The sequence below is a fragment of the Homalodisca vitripennis genome, chromosome 1 (assembly GCF_021130785.1).
Source record: "Homalodisca vitripennis isolate AUS2020 chromosome 1, UT_GWSS_2.1, whole genome shotgun sequence".
NCBI lineage: Eukaryota > Metazoa > Arthropoda > Insecta > Hemiptera > Cicadellidae > Homalodisca > Homalodisca vitripennis.
The window spans coordinates 110,921,007-110,935,508 of NC_060207.1; the positions used below are offsets into that span (position 1 = coordinate 110,921,007).

Consider the following 14,502-nt stretch of genomic DNA (forward strand, 5'->3'; position numbering starts at 1 on the left):
TTTCTTAATTACATTAAATTTATGGAAAATGTAATGATTATATTGGTAAACAAACGCGCGCGCGCGTGTGTGTGTTTGTGTGTGTTAGTCCTAATATAGTTAGTAGTATTATACTTGACGTCTAATATTACATGTATGTTCATGTGTTCTAATCATTTTTATTTTTATTTAAATCCACACTCGTAAGGCCAACGTATCGGACTGGGCGCCATGCTACGTGTCTATAATAATACCACGAGACTGCGTATGGTAAGACTTAAAATGAATACTTGCCAATTCAAGATTTTTCGACATCAATATAAGTGAACAAAGATGAGATTTAACAGTTTTACAAATTTGAAATAGTATAAAAAATACTCTAAATGTTTGAAAACCCGATTGTTGCTCTGACAATTTCTTGAGAAGTAACATTAACTAAATATAATGACTAAATATAATCATTGCAGACTACAACTATCACAGTCAAACTATTTCTTACTTCTGCTGATGTCGTGAGAAACTGATGTAAAATCCAACTCATCTGCGTTCAAAAAGTTGCTTATTCTCTTAGTAGCCACATAAAACTGTATCAAAAAAAGAACACAAATATTTTAGGTACAAGGTACCAATAGTATTATAGTGCTCTTTAGAACACTAAAGACAGTATAAAATACAGTGCCCATAGAGAGTGACTATTACCATTATTTATGATGAAAAGTTAGATGTTTTATTACATGAACTGTAGTAATAATTTATTGTATTACTAAGTGACTCCAGAACACTCGCAAAACCATTGAGTACGATCAGCTGTTATTACAACTATAAATGAACATAATAGAGAATGAAATTATATATTTTACTTGTTATTGCATTCAGTAAACTATAGCCGTTTCAATTTAAGAGTTCACTCTGCTGAGTTTCAGCCCGTAAGAACAATATTATACTTAAAAATTTGTAAGCTCTTACTTTTGTTATAGAATTATTGGAGATGTCTCGTTTTAAATATGTAATTAATACGTTTCCAATCTCACTTTCTTTTTTGTTGTGGTGTTTTTAAATATTAACAGTAAAGTAGAAATAGCTTGAGATGTTTTAATAACCAATAACAATAATGAACAGCAATTTGGATGTAACAATCTTCTATTTAATCAATCTAACTTTAATCAAAATTCACTGCTAACAAGTTGTTTTATAAGATATAGCACAACTGGTTTTGATAATATTATCTAAATAAAAATTTTTCCATTCTGGCAATAATACAGACCTGAATGTTATATTCAGCCATTATTGGTATGTAGGAAAGAGGAGCTCTCATGATGTTGAAAAAAGCCATGGTGACAAAGGCAATCTCTGGCGTCAGCACATTACGTTCATCAATCAAGACAAACACGCAAAAAGATGCCAATGAAACCTGGAAGCACAAGAAAATAAAAACTTGTAGCCTATATCTTCAATAGTTATGATCGTTGGGTTTTGTTCAAGCTTCGATTCGGTGTTAGCTGTGGATGTCCACAGATGTAGCTGTTGGTTTTTCCACCCTATAAACGGGTGGATTTAGGCACTTTTCTTCACATTTCGCTACTGGATTCGAACCAGTTCGATGCCTGTTAGCGAAGCTTGTCTAAATCATCATCCAAGACGATAAAGCAGGTCCCCTTACTAAATTGATTGAATTCGGATCTGCTTGTAAAGACCTTGAAAATATTCAGAATGGCAAGTTTTTAAATGAAAGGGCGTTTTAGTTTACCAGATAAAGTTATAGCTAAAAGACTGCGCCATTTTGTTTTTACTTGTTTGTGATAGTGGCGTGCATAAATATTCTAATCCAGAGTTTTAAATGTATTTGCCTCAACTATGAGTTCCTCTTATAATCGCATTTCTATGTCCATTCCATTCATGTTTGGGATAACTGAGTGCAAACAAACATACGCTCGACAAGAGAAAATGAGCATTTGCATAGCAACAGTAGATCCGGTTCCCATGCGTAAGAGACTGCCGCTAATGTCATACATTGTGTCACCAGACTCATAGTGACAATAGCCTGATGCTGTATAACAATAAGTTGCTGCTTATCCTGATTCTGTATGCAACAAAGCTGCCTTGCATACACGCAAAAAGATGCCAATGAAACCTGGAAGCACAAGAAAATAAAAACTTGTAGCCTATATCTTCATCTTCAATAGTTATGATTGTTGGATTTTGTTCATGCTTCGATTCGGTGTTAGCTGTGGGTGTCTTGCATACACCAATCTATGCTGTATGCAATACATGTGCCACTTTATCTCATCAAGTGAAACTGTATAACACTAACCTGTGTATAACACTATGACCACTTGTTATCGAGTCATATCTCTGTCATTGACACTTAAAAAGTATGTGATGTAAATGTCGCGAGTAGTTTACTGTGATACATTAGGCATAAAACAATGTGGTCAGTTTTTTCCACATGCCTGATACAATACCTTGTATTCACTCTTCCTAAAATTGAAAAATCTTTAGGGGACGATATTAGTATTTTAGAATGGTGAATAAATTTACCAAGGGAACTATTTGATATTCTGAGAGCTGAGCTGAGTGGGTAATTTTGTTTATTTCGTTTTTTATAAACTGATCGTCAAAAATGTCTTCACATATTTACCATTTTTCAATTATTTGAACTCACCAATGTTGTAGGTAGATACGTAATGCTGGTTCTCCTATTAAAATGTAATCTTACCAGGAACGAAGAACAAAGTGCAAAGAATGAAGTGGAAGCATTCAACAAAGCTGCTGTCCTCAATAGTGATAACTCTTTATCTCTAATGTTTAGGATGGATTTTCTGAAACTTTGCTCCCAGGCGTACATCTTCAAAACCTATAAAAGTAATAATTATGTTCGTGAGATCTTCATTTAGCAAAATAAGGGCCAAATATCTTGTATTTTAGATTGGAATGTGTGCAATTATGTCGCTACATGTTAAATATCAAATCTTAGTGCATTAAATACTAAAGAATATCTCTTGGAGAAATAATCATGCAGCTAGTTATTTAAAAAGAAAATGGTTGTGAACACATCTAACATATAATGAGCATCATTGCTACTTATTTTAATTGATTAAATTATTGAATTTATTCAATAATAGTAACCATAAAATAGGATCAATAGAAACGTAGGTAAACTTTAAATAACCATTGTACGAGTATAACATTAAAGAATAATGCATCTTTCAAAATTATGTGAAATTGACCCGTATGGATATTATATTATTAATATTATAGATACTCACTGTTATAGATACAAGAAAATAGAAGGTACATGTTAGTAGCTAGAAAAAGGATATGTGTACTTGTGACTTTCCTTGCATTTCAACTAGACTGATCAGACTAGCGCTGTGCATGTCTAGAAGATTGGAGTGCATGTAGAAGGAAACAGCAAGAAAGTAGAAAAGTAGACCTTCAAAAAATAAAGCAAGAGGTAGAACAGACCGAAGCCAGTTTTCTCCACAGCGACCGAGAGTAAGGATATTTTCTCTAGAAACTAATAACAGACGGTCATAAGAGTATCTAGAAGTAACTTTGCGCTCGTTCTGATTCGCCCTTGTTTCAGCCAACTACCTTCTGGTCTTTACATGGAATAGAAATAGGTAAAAAGACCGTTTAGAATGTATGGGGAAAGTAAAAATTACCTCATGAGACAGTTTTTATTTACTACGAAAATCAAAATAGTCACATGGTTTCTTATTTCTCTGATTAAACTATTATTTATCTTCTGCGAGGGATAAAGTCAATTAACGTTTTTCTTACAGTCTTCTAAAGTTATATGAGAATTTATACCATAAACTTAACTAAGCTTGTCATGATTATGCTGTCTTAAGACTCTAATTAATTAAGTTTATAATTTTCAAAAACTAATGTTGAACAAAGAAACTGTTAATTTGTCCTATATTTGAATGAAACAATGTTTCAATCCTCTGCTTTACGGGTACTTAAAATCAAACCATCACTAATCATGTGACAAAGCCCCTTAGTGTTTTGTAAATAAAAAAAAAATACTATTTTCTGCCAATGGCTTGCAGGAGACCAATATAAGCATTAAATTTCCCTCAATCCCATTCTAAGACTCTATTGTGGGGTGTGTTGATTTTCTCCGATGCTAACCTTGATACCGCTGAGGACTTCGCTGAGGATTTTGATTCTTTCATCTTTTTGTTTCAGCTGTCTCCACTGCAGTGTCCGCACTCTGTTGGAAATCACAACATTTACTGGAATCAGAACGACCAAGACAACGACACCCGCTAAAGTGGCCACTCCTGCAAAGATACAGTATGTTTGGTTCCAAGTCCAAAAAATACGAGTTAAAGATGTATTTTCATCTATACTAAATTTAAAAAAAAGAACAATTAAACCAAAAAATTAATTTCCATTAAGTTTTTACATAGAATTATTTTGCGTTGTTAACTAAAAAAAACAAGATAAATCCTGGATGCTAATAATGAAAATGCAAAATTCTTAAAAAAGACATTCTATATAGGAACACAGTTGTTGTTACAACAGATTTTTGACAAGCAGTTACACTAGGTTTATGCTCTGTAAAAAGCGCATAGGCTGCACGAAGTACAAAAGGATTCGTCACATGTTTAAAATCAAATCATTACATTAAAATAATCCATAAAATCAGCAAGGCACAGTTCATTCACCAATACACGATGTAGACAGCCCAGTGTGTTGTTAATAGTATGAACTCTGCATTAAGACATGAATTAGAAATTCTAAAATTTCTATAACTCATACTACTCTAATGCCAGTAGAACCTACTTTAAGTACAGAAAAGACGGAATCTGTCACTCACGTCTTCCGGGCAACCTTAATAATGTTCAAAAGTGGCACTTTAATAACCAGAAATGATGAGATATTTTGATAAAGTGGTCATTTATCACTATGTCTACAGGTAGAATGATTGTTGAAGTGAATGAGGTTCTCTTAGTGTCAAAGATAGTGTCTAAATTTAGAAACCAATCAAAAAAATATAACACACAATTAAAACACTATATGGTGTGTTGTGCTTTTTGCTCAGTTGGCGAGTTCATGGGGTACACTCGGGCTTGATCCCACGACTTTTGTATGTTTGTACGTATGTGTGCCTGCGTACAACTGTATGGAAAGTCGAGAGAATGGATTCAGTTTTTAAAATAAATACCATGAAAAATGTGCTTATTGACTATTGCAATACAGCGTAATATATATTGCCAACGCAATAAATATATTCTATTCTATTCTAATTATCCTTAATGTGGAGGAAACCCTAACTTTGTTCACTTGAAACTGAGCGTGAGTACCTGGTATTAAACCAGACTTTCTTTTCAGGCATGTTGGCTGATATTATGCCTACTATTATTATTATTTTTATGATAGGTGTGTCACAACTCGGCTTCAAGTGAATGCTTACACCATGAAATTGTTCTCTCGATTTGACTTGAATCTGATAATTCGCCTTATCACTGCTTCCATCCTAGGTGTGTCATTTAGCCATTTTTGATAGAAATCAGCTAATGACTCAGTCATAAACTATGCCAGTCATTACAATTCGAAGAAAAAAGCTAGCACATTTAAAATTATACACCATACGTGAAGTACAAATTTTTAGGAGCTGAGAAAACCATTGACTATATCAAACTCATGTTGTAGTGATGAAGAGTACAATACTAATGTAACTTTTTCATGTAACTTTTATGCTAAATACTAACATTTACTTTAGGCTTTTAGTAGATTTTCATAATATTACTACTATTTAGAATTTTGTTGGGAGATTTTAATTTAACTTAGTTTAAACACCTTACTACAAGACATCAACATCGCGGAGTAATTGTAACTTTCCTCAACACACACACGCACACACACATTTACGACGTTTCCAGTGGCGTTACACCGCTTCTGCCGTATACCATCTGTTCATACGCTCATGTTAGTCAGACTCCAGAGATGCCTCCAGATTTACAATAAATTAATGTGTCAAATATAATTTCTATGAAAATAATTACATTATTTTATAATTTTATATTTATCCGTTATATTCTCTTCTTCTAGGTAACTTTCATACTAACTTTCAGCTAGGTCCATCCGAGAATTTTTATTTCTTTTAGACACTGTGTCCGAAACCGCAGTGACGACTTCTTTCTTCGTAATCCGATATCTAGGAAGAGGACTTTCGTTTAATTTAAGCCGGCAAGTGAATATTTTTGGGTACCTCAAATCCCAGAATTTTCCAGAAGATTAAGAACTCATCCAAACGTCTTTGGACAGAATGAAACCAATGAAGTGGTTTAAATATCACAGATGGACATAGTATACAGACTAATATAGATAACTGCATCTTATATTCAAAAGTAAAACTATGCTATCGTAAATGAAGTAAACTTAGTTTAGGTTTTAAGCAGAGGTCCACAAATACAGTTCACAATTCACTAGACTCTTCCTTTCGTAACAGTCAGTGTTGTATTACGTAAATACCTACCTCAAAGTCTAAAAAGCTAAAAACTGTGGATTTTTACCCATTTTCTGGAATTAAAGATTAAAACTTTATTTTAGATCCAAATACAACTATAAGCCAAATACAACTATAACTATGGCTAGAGGGAAAATAGTCGACACTCCATTAAAAAGAATTGACACACAAAGTAAGGCGAATTCCAACATAGAAACTAGTTTGTTTTGGCATTTATTTAACCTATAAATTTCGTGACTCTATGGTAGCGGGAAAATGGTGAAACAACTCCAGTACGCCTTGTATGTAACGAAAAAAGTTTGTGGCATTTTATCAATTTAATTATTATGAATACTAGTATTTAGTGGAATTATCCTTTTTGGATTAAATTGGCCAACATGTTATTGAACACAGAGTTAAAACTCACCTAATATGTTCCAGAGGAAGTACATGCACGCTATGATGGATAATAGAGTTGTCCAACTGAGGTGCAAGTATACAGTTGTGTCGACTAACCGTTGAGCATCCACCGCCATCACGTTCACAATCTCACCGAAGGATCTGGTCTTCCTGGCAGAGCTGGAGATACGGAGAGCCTAGACAAGCATTGTCATCATTTATATGACCTACAGTATTGAAAAACAATTCTTTGCCTATGAAAGGTTTTGGAAAGGCAATGGAATCAACTTGGCATGTTTTCCTTCAAGGTTTTAAGGCTATTGTTTGGGTATTTAGCCATTGGCTCTTATAGTAGCTTTCAGATACCACATTCTTCATTCTAGATTGCATACATAGACGTATATGAAATATTTAATATGTATATCAGTAAAAAAAATATATAAAAAAATAACATAACACAATTTTTTATTTAAACCCTGTTTTTGAAGATGAAAGGATTGTGAAGGAAACAGGATGTTTCCGGACTTTTGCCATTATTCAGTGATACAAAAAGTCAGTAACACTGTTGCCTTCACATTTTTTTAAATCTTTTACATCAATACACCATATTGGCACAATAGAGATGTCCACCAATATTTGTGTTCTTTTCACGTAGACAGTTCACATGCTACTCCGCAGCTACGTTTCTCCAGAGAAGTTGTAACAGCCTTTATATTGCTAACGTCAAGTTCTGATCATGTGACCGAAGAAAAATAAAACAAACATATCTAAAATATACGTTTTCCACTTCACTAAAAAACAGTTCAGATGAATGCCTACAACATACAGTAAATGTGTTAAAATATACTCCTAAGTACGGTAATAATTTTATTAATTTACATACATAATAGAAATGAACTGCCAAACGTGAGCTCCTTCTTGCACGCAAACCGCTGGTCCTTGCAGGCAAATATTCATGTGTATGTACTGTTCATCGTTTGTACTCGTATCGTTCTCGAGTAGTACAATTTTATTTGTTTGTTGGGAGACTACTTGCAATATAGAGGAAGTCTATGCCCACATTCCCGGCTACATTGTACACCTCCGTTTGGCCGACGTTGGTCACAATTGGATCAACAATTTCTTTATTACCTTTTTGTAGATGGCAGACATGATAGCTGTCCTCCAATTCACACCAAGGCCGTACATCATGTTGGTGAAACTATGTAAGCAGAACGTCTGGAGCTGGGTAGCAATGAACATGCCGCTTGCGTACAGGATACCTTTCCACATGTAATCCTTGTTCTCTATAAATTTTATAATTAACCTAAAAAATAATTATCTTTATAAATTTTCACACTGTCCACATTAATCTAGAGGATTAAATTTCGTTAAGCAAACCAATATATGTTTAAATACGTATGGATTTAAATTTAAAGAACAGATTTTTGGCTATTAATACTAGAAAACTGTCCAGGAATTCTCATTTTATGGGTGATTTTGCGTACACCGACTAAATCGTGGACTAATAACTAATCCCATGAATTAATTCCTTTTGTGTCCTACAATATATTAAAACACATTTTTCGTCATAAACATTCGTCCTTTATATAATTATTGCTGTGATAGGAAAGCTTTTTGCATAATTGTTATATATTAGTATTTTTAAATAAAAATCAATTTCATGATAATATATGCCAACACTACGCGTTTCTCATTTTTTAAATGTTCCTTTTTATGTTACTTCTTTCCCAACCCCATATACCACAATTAAGGCCTTATTTATGGGTCCTTTAACACAGGCAACACATGAGATTATACAGAAGATGTTTCGATTATTTTTTACATAGCAAAAATTTAATTTCAAAGCGAACGATTCCAAACCCTCTTAGAAATACACACCTCTTTCCCCACAGTCTTAACTTTTCTGCATATGCTATAGGCATTCTTAACTATTTATAACATGGTTGTGCTTAATTTAATAAAATATAGTGTGACGATTTTGAATTGACCAACTTGGGATCTTTTCATTTAAGTAACACTGTTTATTTGTTTACTGTAGGTCTACAAACGTTTACATTCAGTTACTTACGTATTTAAGTAAAGTTCTAACTTAAAGTATTTTTTCAAAATGGATTGTCTTGTATAGTTTTTTTTTTAGTAATAATAAAGTTATGCTTGGTACAATAAAACCCGTGTTGGTGGAACCTTGTCTTAAGCGGCGACATGATAACACCGCCTCATCGGACTATTTTCGTATGAGCTGTTCTAGTAACGTTTCATTATAAATAAACCATCAGAGTCTGTTTATTTTTAGTTCATTCATACTTGTGAGTTTCAGTCAAAATCAGCCATTAATTTAGGACCTTTTTTATTTTTAACAAAATATTACTCACAGCCTTTTTAGCTATCTTTTCTGAAAACACTAAAAATACAAAATTTATCAATTTATATTTTATGCTCTAGCAGCAGAATCAACAGCATATTATAATCAGGTCCATATAATAACGGTTGAATATAAGAGTATGCATTTATGTACATAAAAGAGTGCTGGAAGGAATTACATTTCTTGTTTCAGTATTAAAAAACGTTCATATTATTTCTTCTGTAATTTCTTATAAAAAAATATAATTTCATCGTATAAAAAACTCACAATACTGAACCTATGTAGGCCTTCATACTGCTATAGTCATATTTCTATCTTCATTATTTTATTCGACTCTGGTTAAAAAAAACTGTCCAAATTAACTTGTTTAAATGTATGCGTATCCTCGTGAAGTGGTCAAACAATTTTCCTGCTTTTTGTGACTTATGAAAGTTATCTAAAAGATTTATGACTTTAAAGTTGTTAAAACCCCAATAAAAAACCGATTGCTCCACCTTAACTAAATTTAAACTCCCAAAAAAACAAGGTTATTCACGTAATGGATAACTTGAATAATCAGTTAATATTAAAATAGGGCCAACGTTTATACTTTCAAGTACATGGTGCACCTTACGGCAGCGGTAGTTGGTTATTTATCTTATTATAACTAGTTTAATAATATAAGTATGTTTGCAAACTCTATATGTAAACTTACTGTAAGAGATGTGGATTCAGAAGTATAAAAACGTCTGATAGAATCTTCAGCAATGCTGCGTTGACAAGGGTTATCCAGTATGTTCTGATCATGGTTCCAACGATTGAAATTTGTTTCGTTGGGGTTTTGCTTTCATTTTTCAGCAATCCATTCAATTCAGTGTGTCTTTCAGATGCTGAAAACCTATGAAAATATATTTTTAGTGAAAATTGATGTCGTATGGGTAAGTTTAGATCTCGTCTCAAAATCACACATTTTCATTACAACATCTTAATATGATTGAAATGGTATGAATATGATACAATTTAAATTACATAATTTCATTGTTACTCTAAACTGTTAATATCTGCCGTCCTTTGCCATAAAATTGACAATTGAAAAGTCACCTTTATTCGTGTATGACGGGTGTTTTATTTTCAAAACCGTTACTTAGTACAAAAACCATAGTTATAATTAACCAATTGTAAAAAACCAGCTAATTATTGCTTCTGGTTTGTTTACATGTAACACAAATCTGTCATGAATAAACACAAACAATTTTAAAGTAACTTATATCATTATTTATATACATATATAAGCATTATCTCAAACATTTGTGGTTTAGTATCGCTACATATCCAACTTATTAGAGTACTTTGCAAAGGAATTATTTCAAACAATTTGTATACCTATTTGAGTATGATGTATCTGATAGAGATATGTAATCTCTTTTCCAATGCAAAATTGTGGTGTTTATAAAACTGATAAGTATGATATGCTTATATACATTTTGAAACATATCTAACATTATTAACTGAGACATCTCTCCACCCAAAATAATGTAAACAGAGTTAACTATTTTACACTGCAAAATATTTACATCGAACACACCCTTAAAATGAAACAAATATCAGAGATATTTAAAGTATAAAAAGTGAACGACTTGTCAATTAACATTCTAGAAACATAAATAAGAACAAAAATCTATATTAATTAAAATACCTATTGGTTCGTTTCAGAAGTTTACTCCACTGTTTCTCAAATCGTGTGACAACGTAAACGGAAGTGTCATAATATTTCAAGTTCCACAGGTCCCCCAGAGTCAGAGGTTTTCGTAAACCTCTCCAAATGAGGGGCTCAAACCAAGCGAAGAAGCACAAAGACGCAAATGATGCACGTTCCGCTGGGCATGGTTTCTGCAGCACCAATATTAATATTAGTTACTTTGGTGAAACGGTAAAATACACCATAACACTTTTCTTTTAGCTTTTAAGTTTGGCTTCTTAGTATTCAATGGTTAACTTTAAGGCACGATTTTCTGCATAATCCAGTCGCATCAAAATTATTTTCTATATAGTTTTGTGTAAAACTCCCTTGGTTATCATTTGCCTATTAATTTATGGCACCCACAAAGAAACTACTAATTTTAGCCGTAAGTGAAGGAAACTAGACATAGTCTACCTCCTATACTTATGTTACACTCTTAACATATATATATATATATATATATATATATATATATATATATATATATATATATATATATGCTATCATGATAGCATACTACATCAAAAATTAAACAATATTAAATTGACTGAGTGAAATATTTTATAGAAACGAAGGAGTATACCTCAGTTTTTGGTCGGCCAGTAACTCTAGGTGGTGGATCAGCAAACAGATTCAGGATCATCATCAGCAGCACGATAGGATAGTAGATCATATAGAGAATAAATTTGTAACGAGGCTCTTCTCCAGCCTGAAATTAAATTTTTTTTTTCTTTTTTGAATATCATAAAAATCCATTTATTGTTCCATTAAAGTATTAGTTTCAATGTAATTACTTTTATTAATATCTTAGAGAAAAATGGGCTGGTCAGAGAGAGGGGTGTATACTCGATTGTTCAGGGAGACAGTTCTACTGTTTTCATTTGCTCTGTAGTCAGAAAATCTGGAATTTATGAGATCATATGTTCTCATTCATGCGAAATTCATCGACATATCTCAGGCATGTCAGAAAAGAAACCAAATATCTGTTCAGTTCTTAAAGAAATTATTCAGTTGTTTACTACTATTGTGATACGATACGTGATAGTTTTCCTGAATTAACGATATGTCGATTATTAGATGGCCAATTATCCGCCTGATAGCTACAGAAATGGCTTGCCAGATATGAATTTAGTTCTTCAGTGAGATATTCCAGATTTTAGTGCTGCTGTCTTATGTTTTGAAAAAATGGACTTATTAAGTGTTTTATTCTTCAAACTCTTAATATCTCAGGTTTTCAAAATTGATATCCAACCTCAGCCATTGAAAGTAAAACAACTAATTGCCTGAGAAGAACTTATTTCTACAGCGAGAGAGACCAACTTTTTCCTATAGGTATCGTATATTTGGGAAGTTTTTACTAGATGTTTACTTTTGAACCCCTAACATTTCATGGTTCAAGTCTTGAAAGTACACCATTTCCAAACATGCACTCTTTTCCTAAGTATAATCCCATGCACATTTTGTACCCCGCAGTTCCTGAGAAACTCAGGCACTAAAAATAACATTATAATGCCTTAGTAAGTGCCAGGATAGGTTAGCGTAGCTTACACCAACTAGAAGCCTATACCATAATTGTTATGCATACTCACCCCAGCTTGCCGCAGTTCTGTTCTAAACTGGAACGCCCCAGCCACACTGAGCACCAGCCAGAACACAAACAGTGTCCCAGATGTATGCAGTCCCCGCACTCTGTCCCACACCAGAATAACAGCAGCCAGCAACTGGAGCAACCATCAAAACACATCTTCTGATTAATTTTATAGCAAGTGCTTTAGAATGATTTATAGAAATAAACCCACTTCCATAACTAAGTCTTATATATTCCGTAACTTTTTATCAAGACGTTTAATAAGAATTCCTAGTTGTTAATATTTAATTGCAAAAAGGACTGAAGAAGAAATGAATGTGTGTGATTCAAGGTGTGATTTACTCTTTGCGCTTTCGAGCCGCGTCTTTTACTATAGTAAAAGAATGATTTAACGACAACACTCCTTAACTGCAAATAATGAAAAGACGAAATGTCTTTCTCCCTTTTCGTAATAAAACAGAGCTCCTGAAAATGAGCTATTAATGTTTCTCAGACTACCTACTCTTACATTTCTGTAGTGATCCTTGGGTGGTTGCTGTGTAGATGAAAATGTGGAACAGCAGAAATATTTAGAATAACGTTAGATATAAAATGCGCTAAAAACATTAGCAACATATTAAAATCCTGCTTAAACATTTTGATATCGCCTTCACGAACCTGGAAGAGTTTATCGCGTTCGGTTACTCTACCGGATATTTGCCCAAAAAGTGTCTAAAAGGTCATTTTACGAGAAATAGAATTTGGATGGACGATTCTCAGACTAACCTCAAATGTACAAGTAAAAGTTTACTAAGCGCACCGATTGGCAATGCTTCGCGTTGTAGGCTGAAGTGATAGTGTAACCGTGTTCAGTCACAGAATAGCTGATATGTGTGAGTGAGCAGCAGTACAGTCCGATTCAATCTCCATATACTTCTATACCATAGCGAACAAAACAACACTAACGCATACGCACGAATAATACTAAGAATTTCGTGACATATGATAATCCGAATTTCCATTTTTAAATTTACTTTATTACAACCTTTCCCTATAAAATAATCGTACGATTTTCTCTCGATTTTCTACTGCATGATCCCTCAAAATTTCAAATTAATTGAAGAAGGGAAGTTTTTCGATATTATTAATGAACAATTTTGTATTTTTTATTAATATTATTCCTATAATAATCCACCTATTGGTATTCACACATTGTAAACACAGAATTTAACGTGAATGTCGCTAGTAGCCTAAACAGTGTTGTCGGTGCAAAGGCGATGGTGGGCTATGCGAGTAGACGAATAATATTCTTGGGGAAATATTCGTATTGATGTATGGTATGTGTATTCTGTAGTATTCATTTTTTCCTTTGTGTGGAATAAGAAACATATAGCAAGTGAGTGACACGAATCTTTAGAGTGAATAAAACATATTTCGATTAGATCTGAACAAAAAACTTACAAAAGTGATGGTTTGAACTGCCGGTGTCCAGAGTGCAACAGGAAACACCTCCTTTCCCTCCAAGTATTGCACTGCTGACACAATGAAGTTTATAGCACTAATAACTATCAGCATCAGGTTCAGCAACTGCACATAACAAACATAAGGTAAATTAATCCATGTTCCATATACTTTGACGTGATATACATTGTTACTTACTGACATTGCTATTATCTTGTCTGTAGAGCTTAAATTTTTCTTTGTTTTTTTTACAATTTTGAGTTACAAGAAAAAAGCCGATTACTATTTATTTGTATATTATAAACTATTTTTTATATCTATACATGCAAAATATTGTTATAAATTATTATTCTAATACACGAAATTGCAATATTAATTATGTATTATCATTGTACACTTATATTAACCTTCAGATGTATGATATATTTTTAACGTACAATATATCCAAATTATTATTCCGAAATATGTAAATATTCGTTCTAATCTGAAACTAAAAATATAAACACCTTACTTAATTTATTTTACTTCTTATGAACGCCGGAGAACAATTC

At 32.9% G+C, this 14,502-nt stretch overlaps 1 protein-coding gene and 1 long non-coding RNA gene across 4 annotated transcripts in view; one reads left to right on the forward strand and one right to left on the reverse strand.

Moving 5' to 3' along the window:
* Nucleotides 1–14,502, reverse strand: part of LOC124369169 (multidrug resistance-associated protein 1-like) — a 53,854-nt gene that overhangs the window by 36,938 nt on the left and 2,414 nt on the right. Inside the window, exons 3-13 of one of the 3 annotated variants that reach the window (XM_046826969.1) lie at nt 13,952–14,077; nt 12,513–12,644; nt 11,507–11,632; nt 10,879–11,072; nt 9,898–10,080; nt 7,970–8,144; nt 6,867–7,035; nt 4,117–4,268; nt 2,696–2,833; nt 1,244–1,390; nt 479–563 (exon numbers count right to left, since the gene is read on the reverse strand). In XM_046826969.1, the coding sequence (XP_046682925.1) occupies nt 479–563; nt 1,244–1,390; nt 2,696–2,833; nt 4,117–4,268; nt 6,867–7,035; nt 7,970–8,144; nt 9,898–10,080; nt 10,879–11,072; nt 11,507–11,632; nt 12,513–12,644; nt 13,952–14,077 (1,627 nt within the window). The remainder of the gene's footprint in view (nt 1–478; nt 564–1,243; nt 1,391–2,695; nt 2,834–4,116; nt 4,269–6,866; nt 7,036–7,969; nt 8,145–9,897; nt 10,081–10,878; nt 11,073–11,506; nt 11,633–12,512; nt 12,645–13,951; nt 14,078–14,502) is intronic. The other 2 variants (XM_046826977.1, XM_046826987.1) reach the window with 2 other exon arrangements.
* On the forward strand, nt 4,151–7,294 carry LOC124369188. Its single transcript, XR_006923050.1, has 2 exons — nt 4,151–4,281; nt 6,881–7,294. It is a non-coding gene; the product is annotated as an uncharacterized LOC124369188 (long non-coding RNA).